General features: G+C 37.4%; 1 protein-coding gene across 19 annotated transcripts in view; it reads right to left on the bottom strand.

Annotated features, from left to right (window-relative positions):
- PARD3 (par-3 family cell polarity regulator) overlaps positions 1-22,286 on the bottom strand; it is a 443,621-nt gene that overhangs the window by 142,167 nt on the left and 279,168 nt on the right. For 13 of the 19 annotated variants that reach the window (XM_038128982.1, XM_038128975.1, XM_038128984.1 and 10 more), the window contains 5 exons: positions 22,043-22,193; positions 15,249-15,438; positions 10,251-10,402; positions 9,180-9,224; positions 2,676-2,903 (listed from right to left, as the gene is read on the bottom strand). In XM_038128982.1, the coding sequence (XP_037984910.1) occupies positions 2,676-2,903; positions 9,180-9,224; positions 10,251-10,402; positions 15,249-15,438; positions 22,043-22,193 (766 nt within the window). The remainder of the gene's footprint in view (positions 1-2,675; positions 2,904-9,179; positions 9,225-10,250; positions 10,403-15,248; positions 15,439-22,042; positions 22,194-22,286) is intronic. The other 6 variants (XM_038128976.1, XM_038128986.1, XM_038128980.1 and 3 more) reach the window with 4 other exon arrangements.

Here is a 22,286-nt window from a genome sequence, read left to right as displayed (position 1 = left end):
ACATTAGATCCAGATTGTTAAACTCCTACATATTCATATGTGCCCAAACTTTGTCCAGCTGAAGACACCATTTGGTAAATTCTTTGGAAGCCTAGGATCATACAGAATTTACACAAAGTAAAGCAGACTGCAGTGCTTTTAGGTTTAATGCAGATACAGACGTTTTCAGGAAGGCAGGTGACATAGGGCTGGGACAGCTCTTAAGCTCCCATGGTCACCATGAGAAGCAAAAATCCTCAAGGACTGAATTCTGTCCAATCAATTTATTACATTTGCTTTGCTACTCATCTGCTGCTATGAATCTGGCACTTCAAATTTCTGGAATACTTCTTAGATGTTTGATTACCATACATGGAAGCTATTAGAACACAACAAAATGCATAGTTCGACACAGACAGCTGGGTCACACTTTGCTCAGCCCTTCTTTACCTTGTGGGATCTAACAAGCCTTGCTCTTACTCTCTCATGACATGAGATGGCTCTTGGTCCACTGGTGTGAGACAACTTCATCCAGAGATGAAGGCAAAGACTGACCCCATGACATTTTGATTTCAGCCAGAAGGCTTTGTCTGGTCCCTGCTTGCACTGGTTTTGGCTGGAGAAGGGTTATTTTTCTTCACAGTGGCTTTTATGGGGCTGTGTTTTGGATTTGTGCTCAACATAGCATTGATAATATAGAAATGTTTTTGTTACTGCTGAGCAGGGCTTACACAGAGCCAAGGCCTTTTCTGCTTTTACAGCCACAGTGGCGAGGAAGTTGAGGATGTGTAGGAGGTTGGGAAGAGACACAGCCAGGACAGGTGGCCCCAGCTGACCAAAGGGATGTTCCAGACCACATGGCATTGTGCTCAGTATATTACGTTGCGGGTAGAAGGAGGAAGTCGGGGACATTTGGAGTGATGTCTTGATGGTGTTTGTCTTCCCAAGTAACAGGGGACATGACAGGGCCCAGTTCTCCTGGGGATGGCTGAGCACTTGCCTGCCCATGGGTAGCAGTGAATTAATTGTTTTGCTTTGCTCGTGAGTGCTGCTTTTGCTTTCCTATGAAGCTGACTATATCTCAATGCACAAGTTTCCAGCTTTCACCCTTCCAAATTCTCTCCCCAGTTCCACTGGTGGGGGAGTGAGCATGCAGCTGCCAGGGGCTTGGCTGCTGCAGGAGTTAAGCCACATCACTGCTGCTCCCATGTGAAGGGTCCAAAGGGCTGCAAATACTTCCTTGCTACTCTCTATGCATTGCATCAACAAGCTCAAAAACCCTTACCAGAATCTCATAAACCTACAGTCACTTTGAAAGTGCTTCACGACAACGGTTTCACTGTATTTTTGACCAATTGAAGTTAAACCATCTGTAACTTCTGGATAAACCTTGGATATCTGAAGCCTCAAACCAGGATATTACTATCAGTGGGCTCACACCAACAAGGCCTTCTATAAAAACATGGTCTGATGTCCCAAAAGAACACAGGCATGCAGCTTGCAAGAATGAGCAGGATTATTACACATTTTCTCACACCTATTCTTCTACTGGCCAGAGATAGATTGACAGCCAGCAGCACCACACCAGCATAACCCTCACTACTGTGTGAAGTTTTTAGGTGCTGGAAAAGCAAAGCAGAATTAATTTCATCTATAGCTACCTTTGAGAAAAGTGACTGGCAAAATTATCTCCCTTGTGGCCTCAGAACATTCTTTAAAAAAGGCAGATAAAAAAAAAAAGCCAAGAGTTTTTAAAAAATAAAAGAGTGGTTACAGAAGTAACTTATAAAAGAGTATTAGGGAATGATGCTTATAAAACAGAATTTCTGAAACTAAAAAACTTTAAAAAGAGTGAAAAATTCCTTTTCAAGCCTTCATTAAATTTAGACTAAATACTTTACTACTCCAACCTTCCCATCATCATCTTCATTCATAAACTTCTAACTAGCTGCAGGTTGATTAAAAAAAAAAATTCTGCTGGTGTGTGACAAGTTGAAAGTAGTACAACATGAAGGTTAAAAATTCAATGATTTTAATACAACCCCTGATTGAGGTAATTTACCATTCATACTATTTTCATTCAATATGAGTTGTCATTTCACCAGCCCATTCTTACATAGTTCAATAATGATAAGGTTAGCTTTGAAGTGATTCTTTTATGTTAATGACATTTTCCACATGTTGGGTCATACTTCGGGTTAAAGAACTGAAAATGTAAATGAATGCCCATTAGGGTGGGTAATAGCTGATCATTAACTTTATATTTTATTAGATCTGCCAACCTTACTCACTCTAATTAAAGGACAGTGATTTCTTTTCATCCCCCCCAACACTACAAATGTACTATTTCAAAGTTAGATGCCTCTATTTTTGTAACATAAATTGAGTGGGTTTGCCTATCTACCTAAATTTTTTTTCTAGTTTACATTAGTACATTACTTAGCCATCTTACAGAATATTTGCACAGTAATTTAAGTAAACACATTCTCAATAATCTTATTCTCTTTTTTAAAAAAGGAAAAAAGCTGCAGAGCATGGCGATCTGTTAAAGCAAAAGAAGAGGAAAAGCCTAAATATTGATGAAGTTAGTTCTATTCTTTTACAATTCTAAAATTATGTTCTACTACTTCAGTCACTTTCTAAAGGAATTAACCTATGCCATTAACACTCATTATGCAGAACAACAGTTTACTTACAAGTTTCCATGCCTTCATCATCATCATCTGCTACAGGTTTATCGTACGATTTGTCTATGGCAGCTCTGAAGCTTTCGTTGCAGCCTCGTCCTCGGATGATTCGTGGGCGTGGGCGGTGGAAAGGGATGTCCCCATTCAGAGTCACCTCAGCCACGGCTGTCTGCAGGCTTTCCAACGAGCTGGATTTCTTCAGCCCTAATGAAGGCCCCACATCTCTGGTTGGGGAACCTTAGTGATTTAAAGGGGGGGAAAAAAGTAATTAGAATTAGTATTGAGAACAGCATGCTTGATTATGCATATCCATCCTGAAAGTCTTTGGGGACACACTTAACATTATTCACATCATCTCTCAATAATCTGTAGGGAATTCTCCACAGATTTGTTGGTCTCAGAAGCAAATGAGTATGTCAAGTCACAGTCAGTGGAACTGACAATGTTAGCAATGTCTGGCTTTCCAAATCAGTGAAGAGAGACCAACATCCATTACTATTATTTTACACAATTTAAATGATAAAGAAATCACGGGGCTTAAAAAACTTAGCTCATACAACCAGCACAGATGCATATCTAATGGCATCTAACAAAAAAATTAACTATTTTGGTTTGAGCAGAAAATTTCCTCTGTACTAGCAACTAATAAACAGAGAGCAGACTATGGGCATGATTCCTACCAGATTTAGTGTAACAGTTTTGCAAAGTAGCCTGACCTCTGGCTTCAAGGAACATGCTGTTTGTCTGAGTTTTAAAGACTTGCATCAAATTGCTAACAATTTCATAATTAAATGCTTCTGAGAAGTATCAGCTGACTTGCTCAGATTATGTGAAATTGCTTAACAATAATCCGTGGAAAGGATCCAGTAAAATGGGCAATACCAGTTACCCAGCTGGGAAATAAACACACTCTTGGGAGTCACAAGGAGAGACTGTTGGTGCAGCACTACGACAGCTGGGGCTGAGGGCAGCTCCTATCACTGGTAAGAGAGCAGCATGTCCAGAGATGTGCCAAGGAAGCCTCAGGCAGTGCTCTGCAACAGCCTTTCTCCACCCAGACTTCACTTCTCAGGTTTGTGGGTTAAATGTATAGCCTTTGCTCTTAGACTACCACTTGCACTGCAAATCACCTCACAACTGCACAATTAAACCTCATACTGAAGTTAAAACTGGGAAGAATCTTTCAGGGGGGAAAAAAACATCCCATTTTATTGATTCTATTCCAAATCACAAGTACAGTTTTAGCTAGATTTTCCATAAGATTTGGGAGTGAAAAGCAAGATGAGGTGGGACAACATCATCATGGCTACATTTCCTGAAATTATGAGACCAGAACCCTCACCTGTTCAAAAATTCATGAAATTTGCACTTTTTCGCTACCAAAAGGGAGCACAAAAGAGAGCTGTTGTGACACCACAACAGTCCCAGGTGGTAGGCTGTTACCTAGTTGAAATCAGCATCCTTATCTGGCAAAAATTAATTTCACAGCCAGCCACCACTGAGAGACAAAGCCAATACTTGAATCCTGAGGATACCGAAACTATTAACAGTACATTAGTAAGCATAGGTGTGAATAAAGGCGTAAAAAAGGAAAACTACATTTTTAAAGCATTTTTCTCAGAATAATACAAAGTTCTGAAGATGATCCCTATTCTGGTAGAACTTAGAAGGGAGACTGCATCTGTCACTGCTCTTTATGAAAGGTATGTGAAGTTACCTTAAATTGGGCACAACTGCTACTGCACTACTAAAACTATTCAGTATTCTTTGGGGTGGAAAGGGGGTTGTTTGCCCCCACAGAAGAGATGCTGAACAGCAGCATGGCAAATTTTCTCCACATCATTTGTTACCTTGATATGAGATGAAGCAAGGCAGTGAATGCTGTCATTTTCTATTCAGCTATTAAAAGTCTGAGCAATTACATTAAACTGAAATCCCTCAGATCAAATAAATTCAAATAGCAGCTGTCAAAGTATTTCCCTTCAGCTGCCCTACTGTTAAGATTAACTTGTAAACAGAAACAAACCAAAAATCTACCTTCCCAGGTCTACACAATTCCTGCACTTTGGTTCCCCTGGCAGTCTGTAGTCCTGCTGCTTGGACCCCTGGCCAGAAATAAATGCACCCCAACAGATGAGACATTTTATCTTCATGAATTCTCAACTCCTAGAAGAAGCCACCCTCTCACACACAGCCTGTACTGATTACAGGGCTGAAGGTTGTGAGGATGGTTGGGGGCAGAGCACAGGGCCAGCTGGGACCAGGGAGGGTTGGTGGCTTCCCAGCTGTGCAAACAAGCTGCAGTCTGGAATTGCCAAACTTCTGAAAATGGCCTGAAGTCTAAGGCAAGTGTTTTACAGAATATTCTCTCTGCCAACTAAAAGCACTCCAATTTAGACAGTGCCCTATAAAACTGTTCACTTTCTAGTCCATGGTCAATTCTGCTATTCCTCCACTAATGCCTGCAGTACACAAGAAATGAGATTTTATTTTGCTTTTTACTTTTCAAATTGTTTCATTGTATTTTTTTAAATTGTCTATGAGAGAGAGAAAAAAAAAAGAATGAAACATCTTGGAGGAAAAAAAAAGAGGAAGTGGGACAATCATATACAAACCAGCTGTTTGACAGATCCAATTTCATATACAAAAGGAAAGGGTGTCCTCTTACATAGCAACTTACTGTAAACTTCCTTATTCCACATTCTGCTTTGTAACCTTCCAAATGAAATGCTCATATATCTTTTCCTAATTACTGAGTGGCTCTTTTTGTAAACAGTAATTATAAAGAAGGCATTTATGTGCCCATTTGTGTTCATAAAGAACATAAAAAAAAGTTCAATTCCCTCACACCCAATACAGACCTTTGTGAGAACGGTATTTATGTAAGCTGTGTTTTCCCAAAGGATATCCCATCTGGGATATGACCTAATGTTGAGTACTGTAAAACTAATAATGGATTACAGAAATGATAAGAATATTTTTTGAACTTGGGTGGCCATGAACACAAATGTGAACAGGTTGCAGAATCTGAAACGGGGAAATCTCCTCTCACAAGCAATTTTCTCAGTGTGATCACAGAGCTATGTATATTTTAATACCTTCACTATCTTCTATGGCTACTTCATAGCAAATCTAGTATTCTAAAAATACAGTTAGGTGTCCCTGCAAATAGTGTGTTAAGAATTTATTACTAGAATTCAACAGTCAGAAAGTGAGTCGTTTACCCATAATCTGGTAAAAACCAGCAAACTTTCTTTAAAAAGGATTCTGTTTAAAATTTATAAGTCGCATCAAAACGCTGTTTTCTAAATACAAAAATGTCAGCATTTTTTTCCAGCCTTTACAGCACTGGTGGTAATCATCAGAAGTGTTATCTGTTCAGAATGAGTCCCACCTCTATTTTGACACCGGAATTTAAAGTAGAAAAAAGGAGAGGAAAAGACACATCTACCTAAAGCACATTTATATGACTGAGGATGAAAGGGATTCTTTCATCATTTTTAAAATTTGAAGTTTATCAAAATCTCCCTTTCCAATGATTTTTTTTTTAGCAAATATCCTTTGAGGTGGCTTCATCCCTCTGTACCCCAGCAGTCCTCCTGCCGTGACTGCCACCATGCATCCTCCTCACAGCTCGGCAGTGCCCACACCCTGTCCATCTCCCGAGGGCTTTGTCACCTGCCAAGCACAGCCCCTGCCCACCACACATGTCCCTCCACTCCCTGTGCCCCCAGCCGGCCAGCCCTCGGTGACAAGGGCCAAGCCTTGCCCTCGCAGCCGTGCAGCCACCATGCAGCTGATGCGTGACTGCGCAGGTGCCTCTCCACGGCACACACACTGAGGAGACACTGAGCACACAGACGTCACACCAAGCCTGTGTGCTGCTCCCTAGCCCAAGCCCTTTGTTTCTCCTTTGTGCTGACACTGTTTAACAACTCACTGTGCCTCTGCTAATCTCACCCTAAGGTAATTATTTATACAGTGACACCAATCCGCTTGGGCAATTTGCAAACCCCATGGTGTCAAGGGATATATGATGTTTTGTCCAGTGGCTAATTTTAGTCTATAAAGCCAATTTTTCATCAGCACATTCTTTTAAATCATTTTAAATGACAATTTTTTTTCTTTCTGAAACATTAGTTCTTTGAGCTGTCAAGTTAAATGCTACCTGCAACTGATGCCAAAAACTTCTCTGGGTTTCATTACACCAGTTTTGCAAAGGCATAAAGTCTATTTTCTAAACACCTTCTTGAAGGACATTATCAGTGAGTCTATTTACTTAGTAACATCTGCTCCATTACATTTGATAAATTTTTTCATTTCTAGTTCAGTTCAGACACTAAGAGATTAACACTTCATCTGGAGAAGGCAAGGGAGGAATAAAGCAAGAAACTGTATCAAAACCAGTTTAATTTTGATTCAGTTTAATAAAAGTTTAATTAAAAAGCATTATGTAAAAATAAATCAATAAATAATTTAAATAAATGTTATTTGATTTTTTTCTTTTTCATTTTCATAACACGCACATGGAAAAATAACCTCCTAGAGCTATAGTATGTCTGGTACTCTATAAATGAGCCATGCTCAATTGCTACTGAATATACTTCTAACCTCTAGGATGAACTGTAAACACTGCAAGGATTAGGTACTTCAAGTGAACTATAGAAAGAAAAATAATTTAAAAACTATTACAGTAACTAGAGCTGGAGAGCTCTGTGCTCTCCTTTTCAGCCAATACTATTAAATCCAACTGTGACAGTAACAGAGTTTGTTTTTATCTTTTTTTAAAGTAAATACATGTTGAAGTTTTCTGGCTTCTAGAGTTCATTAAAGCATAGTTCACCACACATTTGAAGCATTTTTTTTCTTAGAACCAGACAATTTTTAAGCCAAACTACAGTAAGTGGTTTGTTTAACAGCTACATCCATCTTCAGTAATGGGAGATAGCCAATGTTTATATACAAAACCTGGTTAAAAGCACACAAGATAAATAAAATAAAAGTACAGCAAAAGGTGTTTTCCTTTTTTCCAGCCACTGAAATTTTTTTCCAGCACATTTGCTGTGCACAAAATATGTAACTGCCTAGTCCAGACAGCATGGTCATGCTCTTTCACCCAAGTTGTCCAACTTGTCTCATTTTTTTGGAATTTAATCCAGGTGTTACACATAAAGGAAAACTACACTCAGTTCATACCACACCCTACTGATACCACCAAAACCACTATGCATGTTTAAAACCTGAGGATTGTATTTTACTAAAACACACAGGTTTTACACCATTCTAATCACATCCCATTCAACTACACAGATTAATAGGACAATGAAAAATAATTTATAATAATTTTGAGTTTGGTCTTAAACTTGCTTTTATGTGGATAATGCTCAGAGGTGAAGGCAGTTCCTAAGCACCAATTATTACCACAACCATTAACACAATTCATACATTCACACTCTGATGGCTTTAATACTCCAAAACATTCATTCATTTTGATTTTGTTTACCCATTCTTTTTTTGCAAAGCTGCAAGTCTGTTGCCATATTCTGCAATGTTTTAAAAGCTAGATGACTTTTCTGTTCAAATAAAAATTATAATTTTATCACTTGATTAACTTATAGCTTTTCAGTATTTCTACTCATGTTATACAGTCCAGTTAAACAGAGATGCAGTTGTGAATTAGTAAATGTAAATTCTGTATGGAATGCATTACTCCTCAAATCATGCTAAAATAAATAATATTTTCAGGTTAAAAAGGTGAATTATTCCTAATTAGAGCTAAGTAATGTTATGGTGTCCTCTGGATCTAGCCTAATTAAAATAGCATTCTATAGGTCAAAAGCTAACTTATATTAATAAATCATAAAGGTTCATAATTGCAGTTGGTGCATTATTTTAATTACTAATAAAAAAGATGCCTTGAAAGCTATTTCTCATTATCATTTTGTGGAACATTACAATGAAGGGTATGTGGAAAAGATTCTATTTACATATTCTTTTGTTCTGTTACGATGCTCACGTTTCAGCTCCAAAAACAAATCAACTTGCACAAATAATCTTCAACTCAATGCAGAACATGTATCTGATGACCACTTAAGGCAAAGGCAGCAGTTTTCTAATTAAAATAATTATTTTCAAGCACTGTGTTAGCACTGTAATAGCCAAACACTCGACTCTTCTAAATCATCTCTCTGTGCACTGCAGTTTGAAGCTAGGAGGAGATTTTCCAAGATTCTTTTTTTAAAGGACAAGAACCCCAAACAACTCTGAATATTTACGAGTTTAAAGTACAGAAACAGGTGTCTGCCTAAATGACCTGGCTGAATATACTACCCTAGATACTTATCCTACAGAAAAATTTTCTTTTTCTGTACGACTTGATTATTCACAATAGAAAGCAGCCATGCAAGAACTGGAATATTCATGTTTTCATGCAATTTGACTGGCAGTTCTGTAATTGTGGTAAGCTGCTTTGACCAAGGTTTCTATAGCAACAGCCTTACTGTCAATTCTTACCTGTTTTCTGGTCATCCATTGTACTGAGCTTAGTCTCGTCAGCTACTGTTAAAAGGTAAATGCATAACGGTTAGCCCAGTTAGTGCCCATGCCCCACATGCACTCAACATTCCTCCTGGTTTGCATATTTTCTTTTCAAGTTAGGGGACCTTAGAAATGTCCTACTTCATGCAAATAAACTGCAAGAGTAAGCGAACATTCTGGGTAGAAGTGGCAGCAAACTAGTAACCTTCATGCAGTGTCAGTCGTTCACATCACGGGCGGGTACAATATGTTATTGACACGTTAGCACGCGGCACTAGTCAAGACAAGTCAACACCTCCAACCTGACTGCAGCCTGAGGAAGTTTGTGAATGGGGGACTGTAGGCAAGACACAACTATTATAAAGGAGGGAATTGCATTATATTTAATTATTCTGTGTGTTTAAACCATCAAAACTTACTGTTTGAGGTTACTAGAGTCTGCACTTCAGAATCTAAATTCAACGGCAGAAAAATTGATGGGCTTGTTAGCAATTACTTATTCTCAGTTGGTTTATCAGTTTAAATGATCACTGTGATTGCCTGTCTTAGCCAATGCTACTTTATAGGGATTCTGATAGAAATATTAAAACTTGGGTCTCAAACAGATGTCAGACTAGTCCCATTTTCTAATTCTGAATTCATCTACAAAATGAGAGACTATGAAAGACCTTTGAGGCTAACTGCATTATAATCATGGATTGAGAATAAACCCGGCTAGCCAGAACCACAGCGTGGTACAGTTTTACACAATCATTCTGTATGGATTGGTAAATGCATTTTTCATCTCCATTTTAATAAATACTGTTTACTGTGTCTAGGCATAACCATATATCCAGAGGGTTATGATATTTTAATATATGGACAGTTACAAACAACAAACAACACCCAGGCCACTTGGCCATTCAAGTTAGTACTTTACAACCCACAAGGAGACATTATGTGCAGTACTACTGCACACACACAATCTGTTTGGAATTATAAAATCTATATACTTACAACATGAAAATCAGGTTCAAATAAAAAAAAAATTGAAAAAACATCACTCACTACCTAGATCCATGCTTTTGGATTTTCGTGTTTTAACAAACTCCAACTGACTGGCATCTGAAAATTGCTTTGTACGCTTTTCTGACATGCTCTGGCGTCCAAAACCCTCTCGCTGGAAGGCAAGTACTGGATCAACATCTGGACTAAGAGTGCTGTAGGAAGGGAAAAAAATCATGCGAACATTTATCAAGATCACGCAACCTTTCACTCTTCAGAGAAAATAATTTCTTTAGCACGTGACTTCTAGCAATGATTAATCACAGTCTTAAGTACACCACTGCAACTATTCAGTTACACACACAATGGATTTGTTTTACTGCATTAAGCAATTCTAGTCAAAAGTACCAAGAATTTCACTTACAGTTTTCACAAAAGATATACACATCTGGTGCACTATACATATATATATTTGTGTTATCAGAACATAAAGTCCAAGACAGGTATAATTTGTAGGAGAATAAAACAGTTCTTTTTTCTTCCTGAGAAACAAATTTATTCTGTTGATAAAAATTTATCTGGTGTGTCTTTATCAGAAAATTGTTTTAGTAAAGCATAAATAGAAACTGTCCCGCCTGAAGCCCACAGAGGTTGAAACTTCTTCATTTAAAAACTTTGCATTAAAATTTCTCTCCATATGTGAAATTTCTTGTTGATTTTTCATAGCTTCTCCTGCTTTTAGCCTGGCTATGACAAACAACCATGTATTTACTCATTGCTTCCCCACAGAACAAGTACTTGCCACAGCGGATCCACCCCCAGTCAGAAATGGGGGGAACTGTATTTGGTTTTTGTTTCTTCTGCAGGTTTCTAAACTGACCTCAGCTCAGGGAGTCAGGTTTTCAGTGAGCTGCCTCAGAAATATGCTGAAGATAGATTTATTAATGGTGCTCAAACACTGGCAGAATAATGAGCACAAGAATGCAGGCAAAATTTGGTGTGCAAGCTAAAAACATTTAAACATTTTTTCTAAAGGCAAGATTGCATACTACTAATAAACAATAATAAAGGAAATTCACAAAAAATGTCTTCTGGCTTCCCAGAAAAGGGGATGGTATATAGATCTCTACTTCAGCTGGCACAAAAAGAAATCAAAAGCATAAAATACTGAAAAAATCAGTATTTTGGACCATTGTTATCTATCCTATAGGTAAATGATCCCTCAAAATCCCCTCTTTGAATATTGTTGTACTTCAAGATAAAAATTTAAATATTTTGTCACTGAGATCTCTAAATAGATCTCTACATGCCACTCAAGATATTGTGTTTAGTACCATCTTACTGTTTAGTACCATGTTTCTAAAGAATTATTTTTACAGTAAACGCTAAGTATAATACACCTCTCTTTCCTAGTGAGAAACAGGCAAATAGTGAATTTCTGCAAAAAACAACTTATTCCTTTAAATTCTGTAACATGCACATGTTTATGTATGCCATGTACCCTAGTTTACAGAAATATCTTTGATCAAGAAACACCTGGGTATTAGGCAAAACAGGGAAAAAGAGGTAAGGAAAAGTGTCCACAGGCATAAAGTACTACAAAGGATGTAAATCACTACCCTCATTACCAGACAGCCAAAAAGAAATTCAGTCTAGTAATGGCAGATTTACAAATAATAAGATATGTGCTTGTGACAGGCATATAATACTTCAGTGTGAGCAGGATCAGAGCTGGTGAGAATAAAGCCAATGTCAAGTGCCTTTTGACTTTAATGTTTCTGGCTCAGGCTCATAATGTTTTACATTTAATTACTGCAACTATTTCAGAGATGTCTGCACAATTTAGCAATGTTCTCAAGCATATGCTTAAAAGCTCTGATGAATCAGAGACCATACTCAAAAATAACTATTTAGTCCTAACACTGACTCCCACAAAACAGGGAAAAAATTATCTCCACATGATAAAAAGATAAAACAGACAAGGCTAATACACACTTCTAGCATTTATAGCAGTGCAACATGCAGCTGAGTAAGAACCACCTAAATCTGAAACCGTCCTCCAATGTGACTCCAACTGAACTTACAGGGTTTCAACACCTTTCACAATCAGATCATAATTGACTTTACCAAGGCCACACAGAAGTTTCTGGCTCCCTGCTAGTCAGCCCTGTCTCTGAAGGCCAGAAAAATGTGGTTTTACTAAGTGAGAATTTTTTTCCAGCAACATCTGTTAGCACACAGGCTCACGTTTGTTAAAATGACTGGCTTCATCTTGCTGAACAAAATGTATCTCGTGACACTTTCTTCAGAAAAGGTGAACTTATAAAATTATTTGTTTTGGCTCTATGCTACTTTTCTCATACAAGCTTGCTTTGATCCTCCTATACAGAACTTCTAGTAGAGTAAAATATCATTTCCATGTAAACACAGCACACAGTTATATATTGAACTTGAAGTCCTAAGAACAGACTAAAACTGTTACAAGTGTCAAATATAACTTGAAAAGGACACCACAGGTCCCAGAGAGGAGACCTCCAGTAGGGTCTGGACAAGGTATCAGCAACTGGGAATTTGGGAGAATGGAATCCAGCATTTCCACTGACACCACTTTCAGAGACTTTCTGGTTCTCTTGTCACAGCTCCCTTCCACATATACTTATTAAGGGAATTTTAATTGCATGTTTGCATAGTATCCTGCACCCTAAAGGTGCTACTCAGCACCTTTATTTGAGCCTTAAATAGAGTTCTAAATTCTCATGTCCTGTTTTACTTCTAATATTAATGACCCATGAGTGTTTCAGTAATTAAGGAAGGAGCAGATCACAGGAGTCTGAATGCATGTACATTGCCTAAAAGTATTCAAAAGTCCCTAAGAACAGCAACAACTGCAAAAGCCAATGAGCACAGAGGAGGAAATAATGCCCCTAAAAATGCCTCATTTTAATATTTTTCAACTGCATCAATAAAAGATAGAGGTGAATTTAGTGCAAGTCATTAAGCAATGCCAAATGCAATTTACTATATTCTAGAATACTTAACAAATAAGATTTCTGGAATGACAGCTGATCCTTAAAAGAATGTAACCGTCTTCTGACCCTCAGTGTTATTAAAATTCCATTTATTAATCCTGTCTTATTGGCCCTTTGTTTTCATAACATTTTCATCAAGGATTAGGGAGATATTGTGAGGCTGAAAAAGCTTACATTTTCTTCTGTGATTCAGAACAGCTGCCATTCTTGTTTGGATAACCCTTCATCCATATTCTTAGTTTTACCCTTTGTGCCTTCCAGCAAAATCATACAATGCACCTTCGTTTTACAAGTCTTCCTTCATCCATTTGCAACAGGAAATTATAGCAACAATTTAATTCTATAGCCATTTACTTTTTTTTTACAAGTAGAATACATTAGATACAAAGCACAACACCGTTTTAAGTGCCTTGACTCTTTAAAGTGCCGTTGTATCTGAAGACCTTTACAGTTTCTCATACACACACTTAAATTTTTTTGAGTGTGATCAATTCTACAATACCTAATCCCTGTTTTCTTTACTGTTACTTGATTTACAAAGAACTGTATGAATAGCAAGACACACTGCAGAAGTCAATGTAAAAGCATCTGCAGTTTTCAAATGGGTTTTAAGTTTATTTCATAGGATTTTGCTCACATTCAGCTAAAAATACTCCCTCAGAAATAAGCTATTTTGTACAGGCTTGAGGACTATTCTATTTAAATGTCCCAGATTCTCAGCTTTTACAAAAGACAAATGGACTTTTCAGGGACCCAGATTACAGGTATGACTTGTCCATAAGAAGAACAGCAACAACCAAAAGAAAGTAAATGAGAATTAAAAAATTACATGTCCATACAATCATTAAAACAGGGCTTAAAATACAGAACTCAATTCCTGGATATTTGATGAAATAAACTAGTTTAAAGCAGAGAAGAGGCTGAATGTGTGCATATCAACCAGCATATCAGCCAGGTGCATATCAGCCAGCAGGTGCTATTGCTGTTCTAGTAAGATATTGCTGACACATTCATAACAGGCTCAAGAGACAAGAAAAATAAGAAAATTCTAGTACTTCACACTATTTGTGGTAATTATCCAGCTTCAAGAAGTAGCAGCACACAGAGGTGGGCTTTTATTTTGCTATTACTATAGATAATTACAGGACTTGTAAATTAAATCTTAGATCTGTATTAATTGTACTAACTAAGTAATAAACAGTATTTCTTTGCCAGGAACTTAAGCAAGTCAATAATGGAGCTCAATGCATTTCTCATTAAGGTTCTTATGTTAAAATGTGTTAAAGTAATTGGTGAGTCAACCTAAGACTCACAAAAGTTGTTTTTACTATGGATGAAATAAATATAGTTACTTTCCATACCTTTAAATGTGGAACTGTTACTTTCTGTATATTTAAATTTAGAGCTATTACACTACATTGTATGTACAAATCATCTAACAATATGAACAGTAGTTCTTCACACATAATGAAGAAATCTTAACTAGCTCTTTTTGCATAAGCACTAACACAGAGGCAAATCAAAGAGCTCTGACCTCTAAGTAGATTTAAAAGATTAGTACATTATTAGGAAAAGCAAGGAAGTATATGAAAGTATTGAGATGCTCCTAGATAAACAATATAATATAAAAATAAAACCTTTGTTTTATAAACTTTGAAATATTTACAGTGAGGTTTATAAATTACAATTTCCAATCAGTCTTTCATCTTTCATAAACTCAAGTGTTAAAATTTTGCTATTTTTTTTTTACAAACGCTAGGTCAGGTAGCAATTAAATTAAAGTTAGATGATCATCAAAATAACACAGCTATGTACTGTCTAAGTAACATTTCCACAAACATGCTTTAACACAGCACAAAACTGCAACCAGAGGTATTTGTGCAGACTTCCTCCCTGAAACAGTTTGAAAATAGTAAAATCCAGATTTGACAAAAAATAATTAAAATAAAATTAGCAGTAGCCAAAATGTAACTAAAGGAAAAGATGCAACTACAGCTCTCTCTTTTTTCCTTCCACTAAACCATGCTCTTACCAGTCTGTTGACTCATTAATTGCAGCTTTAGCCCATCCACCAGTATCAACAGTGCCAAACCCGACATCATCATGGGAACTGGATGATGACTGGTCAGAGAGATGAGGAGGAAGGACTGACAGCCTGTCATCTTCAATAATGACAGTGTCATCCTGGGGCATGTTCACTGTTGGAGACAGCTGATATTTACCTGGACAAAAGGGAGAAAAAAACCCAAAACTGAATAACAGCAGCGTGCAGAGAGTGCCTTGAAAAATATTTCATCACAGATGATAAAAGGTTGTGTCAAACTGCAGTGCCACTGATAAGAGTGACACAATGCAGATGACAAAATTAACTATGTCTCACTTAGTACCCATCTTCCTGTGCAGAGGTCTGAAAAGTCATGCATACCAGTTGTTTCTGTGGCCTACTGCAAGACCACAAGGTCATAAGAAGGGTTGAGGTTGGGAAGAAACCTCTCTTCTGATCCAGCCCTTTCCACTCAAGCAGAGACACATAAAGCCATGTACCTAGGACCCCAAACAAATTGCTTCTGAGTATGGCTTCTGCACCATCTCCCTGAGCACTCTGTGCCAGTGCAGGGTCACCCTCACACTGAAAAAGTGTTTCCTGATGTTCAGAGGAACCTCCCATGTTTCTGTCTGTGCCCACAGCCTCAATTACTGGCGGAGGAGCTGCTCAAAATCACTTCTCCCAGAACACAGTATCTCCTCTCGTATCACCCTGTTTGGTAGAAACAAAGAATGTGTTCCACAAGGACTAACAGAAGCCATCACTTTTCCTGATCCATCTGGCCTTCATGAAATGAGAAATTATTCAAGTGGGGCTGGGAAATGGATACATGCAAAATTTGGAGGAAAAAAAAATTACCAAATTCTATTATCAACAAATTCAAGTAAGTTTTAACACTTTTGTTACAACACTTAAACAAGAACCATCACGTACATGACAGGGACTACATCAAGACTCAACATGAGTCTGTTCAGTGGCAGACTTCATCAGGTGAATTTGTGAGAGTACAAGTTAAAAGATGGTATGATCTTACTAAAACAATTCGTAAAACTGTCACATCTCATGAGAAGAAATACACTAGCTTTATCAACCATAATCTGACAACAAACTGAAAATTATTCTAAAACTATGATGCACCAGTGTAATATATCACAAAATTTCTATTTCCATACTTTAAACTGCTTCTATGGACACATCAATTATTTCCACACTTTACTTTCACTGTAGATATGGAAAAAATGTGAATAAATAGGGGAAAATAAAGTTTTTCTTTTTTCTGTAAAGGTTTCAGTTACCATCACTACCTTTGCGAGCAATTATTAATAAACAAACAAACAAACAAACCCCTATGTGTAAAGAGGTAGTTAAAATCCTCACTGCACTAGATAATACATATAGTAATCTTTCCAAAGAGAGGAAAAGTGGCTTCAAAGGGATCATTAAACAAGGCTGAAAAAACGGCTGGAATAAAAAGGTACTGCATGGTGAACATCTCATCACTGTCAAACGGAAATGAATGTATGCAGTTTGCATAACAGCTGATTCTGCCCAGCAATAGTTCCTTTGATGGACAGGTTAATGTTTAGCCTGGTAATGTACTTCTTTCCAAACATAATGCCTACAAGACTGTTAACTCTGTAGTTAATAATGTCTCCAAAGAATTGATTGTGAAAAGCTATAACCTTATGGCACTCGGCAGATTGAACTTCCCATCTGAGAGGCTACAGTAATTCAGTAACACTTTTAACTTTTCACTACCCTTCTTTATATCTGACGAGGGTGAAGACTGACATTTTAATAGTTGCTTTAGAATTAAGGAGAAAACCCATCTGACATGCCTATGCTTTTCATTGCAGATGAAGCTAAAAACAGGTGAAAGGCTTCACCTCCAGCAGATGGTAGGACAAACCTCAGCACTGGACTCAATATATGCTTTGTAGAGAACTCAGCTGAAGTGGATAGAAAATACCCCAGGAGAATTAATTCCACAAGTGTTGTGAGAAACCTTACAAGGAAACATCAAAGAAACTTCAAACCCAGTAATCTTCAGTATATTTGACTGATCTACAAATCTAAGGTGTTGCTCAGCCTGTCTACAAACCTCTTCAAGAAAGTAATTTTCCCTCAGGCTGGAAAAGTGCTATTTAGACTCTATGAAATTTAGACTCTGACTACACTTCAAGTCCAGTTTTGCATATATTAATTCAGCTTCAGTGAGGTAATCTGTTATAACATAAAGTATTTTGGAGACTGTACTAAGCAAGGTAAAACATTCTCCCTTTCAAATATTTCTCATCTCAGAACAATGATGCTCAAATTTCTTGGACAAGTTACCAATCCAAAGAAGCACAGCCTGAGAACTCCACCAAACTATTGGGTAAGAAGGGTTCCCATCTGTCTGTGCAGAAAAAGAAGCATCAGAGCTCCAATATCAAATGGCTGGTCTCCTGGTCTATGAGGATTTTCATCCTACAAGGAAAAATATGCCAAGCAGCATATTTCAAAAAATATTATACACCTTCAAACCTATTATACATCTATAATACACCAGAAAATAATTTGTACCTGAATTAAACCACCAACATAGAGTCCTCTAGAAAAGCCCTAATCACACACAGTACACAGTATGAATAACAGGTTTATTCATGAATAACTAAACTGCTCCAGGTCCTTTCAAATCTTGAAATCCTCTTAAGTTCAGTTAATATGTTTGCTGGGATAACTTGGCTCCCATACTGACACTGCATTGCCATGGAATTGTTTCTGGCTTGATCCTTGTGCTTTTGCTATTGCTTTCTCTTTAAAGGATGGTCTACAAAATCTGTTGAACACTCTCACCGTATGTTCAAAACCCAGAATTACCTTATGAATGACTCATGAGCATGTTGATACTGTGGGATTCAGACCAATAGTACAACGAATGCCTGGAGAATGACTAGCAACAAAGATTTCTCTGCTGTATACAGGCCTTGGATTTCAAGAAAGTGCTCAGATCTGTCAACTGTTGTAGAAGAGCACCATGAGATGAGATGAGATTGATGAGATTCCTGGCCAAGGAACTACATTCTGATTGTAAAGGGTTATTTTCATTTCACTGAGACACACACTCTACATCTCTAGCTAAATTTTTGTCAGTAGTGCTTCCTCCTGATTCTACCCTTAAGACAGCAATTATTTATGTAGAGAACAGAGTATTTCCTGTTGTGTAGGAACCATCAAACTTCACTAAGTTCTAGGGGATCCTTCAGGATGAAAAGCAGATTCAGTGCAAGTGATTGTTATTCTGTGTACCCCCTGAAAAATATCTTCTGTTTAGTCACCAGTAGCAACAAAACCCGCCACGTTCATAAAAAAAAATCAGCAGCTAGAAGAAGGAGATGAAAGAGGACTTTGTACTAAGCTGTTTGTTGAATAAGAATAATTTATATAGACAGCAGCTATATATTTGTGTATTGTAAAACTCAGGAGCATAATGCATGATATACAAGAACAGTATGTCAGAAGAAGACTTGAATTTTTAATTCTAGAGCCAAGCAAACCAGTATAACACAGTTGTTTTACTGAATAACATGCACCCCGGAAATAATAAAATAAATAAATCTAATTCTTAAAAGACCCAATTTATATAAATAAAATATCCCATCTCCTCCAAACCAAAAGTATTCCCTGAATACAGAAAGTTGTATCTTTTCTCCATCAGAAATTTTCACTGAAATATTATCAAATGAAAAAGCATAAGAAAATCTATAATAGCAATAACTACCTAGAAAAGTAGGGCAACATGAGAATCATCAGAAACATGAAAAGATTCACGTAGCCTTATTGCAGTAAGCAAACATTATTTTACATAATTTAAATCACATCCTAAAATTGGTATTTTATTCCCACTCTCACAGCAAGGCTCTGACAGCCAGTTCTTGCTTGTCAGTTATGAAGGATAAGGAAATTGTCTTTAATACCTTTCCTGAAATTACATTAATGGTATTTAAAAGAACAAAACACTCCTGAAATCTTTGTTCCAACTTTAAGCAATGACTAAAATAAGCAGGCATTTTCTAGACTTTAAAATTGTTACTTTTGAATACTTTAACTTAGGAAGGAAGAAAACTCAAATCCGTCCAAGAGCAAAAGCAGCAGGAAGACCCACTCCTTCCATGAAAACAAACTGTCATCTCCTCACTAAAAAGTACTGAGTACTAAAAGTTTACATAGTTAAATCCATTGAGGAGTAATTCAAAGGACATCAGATGATTCAGAGAGCTCATCAGAGGGGTTCTTAATATGGGAGAGCACTCAAGGGAAGCAGCACTGCATAAAGCACTCCTTAGGGCATGTTTTCATGGGCAGGACTGGTGTGGGAAGGTACAGACCTCCAATGTTCTTCAGCCAGGTTGTTCTCAGCACTAATCCTCACTTTTAGGCCAATTTTCAAGAGAGGAAGAGTCGTGTAGCACCACACAAACATACTCAGGAAAATAAAAAAAGCCCTGCTTTTTTTCTCATCACCAATTTCAAAAAAGACAGGGATTCCACTGCATAAAAAGTGACTGAGTTTTTAAAGTGTTAGCTATTCTGAAACAAGCAAGTGTACCTATCTCTCCCAAGAGGCAATACCTCTCTGTTGTATTGCACCACAAGAAAACTTGCATGTGAAATATTATGAATGCTGGAGTTTTAATTTAGTGGTACTGATTAATTCAGAAAAAATAATCTTATTAGAAAACAGACAATTCCCCAAAAACTGGGTTTAAACATCACAGGTCTGTGAAGCTGCTGTGACTGCATAAGGGAACAGTCCAATCCTGGAAAGACCAGTTTTAGTTACACGCCGTTAGATCACAGTTAATATGAGATTCAGGCACAATTCGATTTTCCACTAACATGCTTCCACTAAAGATTCAGTGAATTAAAGTCACAACCAACCAGTTTTTTACATAGATCCTGGTCCCTGAAAACAATTCAGAAAAACAATGATTCACAGGAAATCAAAACATTCACTTCAGGTTATAAGAAACTTAGAAAATGAAGGATAGATTTTTTTTTTCTATGTAAACAAGGCAAAAGTATCTACAAGTATTACATGTTAACAGCTTTATACTTTTTTGTTTTTTTGTGGTTTTAACATCAATTACTGGCCACTGCTAAAGGGATGATATCAGACTAAAGAACTAGTTCAGTTTGGCATGGCAAGTCTTGCGCTCCTCTGATGTTGAAGCAAACTGCACTGCTGACACACGTGCACCCAGACTTTCTCAGGGCTCCCTCTCCCATCAACGGACAACGTGTTTAAGTGATAATTTGTTAACGCTTATATGAGCTCTGTGTGTAAATCCTCTGCAGCACTGATGGAAAAAGCAGAAGGCAGTGCTTGGCAAATGTTTTATCTAAAGCCTTGACACAACAAAAACGAGCTCTTTCTATGGGAGAGTTGTGCTAAAGACTTCCAATTATTTTATCACTTCTTAAATTTGTTGACAAACAATTACAATTTTTTTCTAAATTTTTCTCTTTAAGAGCATATGACTTTGGGTGACATGGTTTCACACTGCCTTGATTTTCATGGGCACATTTTTTCTTCCAAGCTGCGCAAAATGAAATGCAATAGAACAGAATATGATATGTTTCTAATTACTATTGCCCAAATACACAAAAAAGGGCAAAAGACTTACAGAAGAAATACCCTAAAGAGCAAACTTGTGGATTTTCAGAGAGTTTAACAGCAGTCCTATTTTGCTACCACAAAGAAAATGCAAAATCCAAAATACAAAAATTATTCAAAAAAGAAAACACGGATGAAAAAAAATCCAAACCCAACCCAAATAAAAAAATATAGGGTGAAAAATATACACAAGCTGTTGATTGGAAAAGCCTGTGCAGTAGACTGATTAAGGCTCAAAACTAATCTAAAGTAATTGAAAACTAAGTTATGCCTCGCTTCATATAAAGTTTGTAGTTGCATCCTCTAATATATTCTGTGTATCTAATATGCAAAAAAAAAGTCCTAGATTTAATAGCCATGTCTTCTTTTTAAAACTCGCAACTCAAGCGAGCAATCGTCACGTCTTCTGTCAGGTGTTATTTTCATCAAGCTGCTTTTTGTGTTTAAACTTGAAAATCCTTTCAAACTAATCCCATCCTAGTCAGTAAATCCAACCACTCCTGTGGCAAGGCAAGTCTTTATTACCTAGCTCTGTACATCACAAGTTGAATTGCTGCAAAGCAAGCACTAATAACCTCATTATCCACTGGGACCATGCAGATGGCAGGGCATAGAATCTACACAAGGGATGCTTATAATTAGTTGTGAGGTTTTAAAATTGGTGTCCTGCAAAGCAAACACTCAAATAAATTAGTAAGTCCCCCAATAAGCATAAATGGATGCAATTTTGCCTTATTTATTTTTGTATTTTAGTAGAACTGAAACAGAGAAGGAATATTGACAAAAAATTATTAATTCCCATGAGTCACTGATGAAACATGGAGCCTAGACCAACCAATAATTTACTGTCCCAGACCAGACATTGAAAGACCATGCTAAATGCTACTATTATTCATTCTATGACCTGTCACAAGATGCAAAATTCAGTTTATAATCCCACTTTACCTTCTTCCTCACATTAACAATCCAGAAGGCTCACGTAGAAGAATTTTAAGGCAGGTTTTAAGTTGGTCAGTGCAACCTCCATGTTCCCAATTCCCACATAACACATTAACCACCCTTCAATGAATCACAGAGAGAAATAAAACATGCCCTGCTTAGCAGAGCTGCTTTGACTCACCCATTATCCTGCCCAATGCCACGTTCTTTGTGGGCGACTCGCTGAGACCCTCGATCCCGCCGTAGAGGGAGTGGGAAATCCTCCGCTCCCGGTCATCCAGCAGAGTCTCTATGGGCAGCTCTGGCCCGGAGGGGCTCCCAGGTGATTCCAGCTGCAAAGGGAGGGGAAAATTAGTGCCTGGGGTCCCCTTAACCACATGTGGGAACTGTAACAAATTGCCTAAGGCCTAGACCTGTCTGAGCAC

The sequence above is a fragment of the Motacilla alba genome, chromosome 2, assembly GCF_015832195.1.
Source record: "Motacilla alba alba isolate MOTALB_02 chromosome 2, Motacilla_alba_V1.0_pri, whole genome shotgun sequence".
In the NCBI taxonomy this organism is placed as follows: Eukaryota; Metazoa; Chordata; class Aves; order Passeriformes; family Motacillidae; genus Motacilla; species Motacilla alba.
This window is presented reverse-complemented; position numbering and strand designations above follow the sequence as displayed.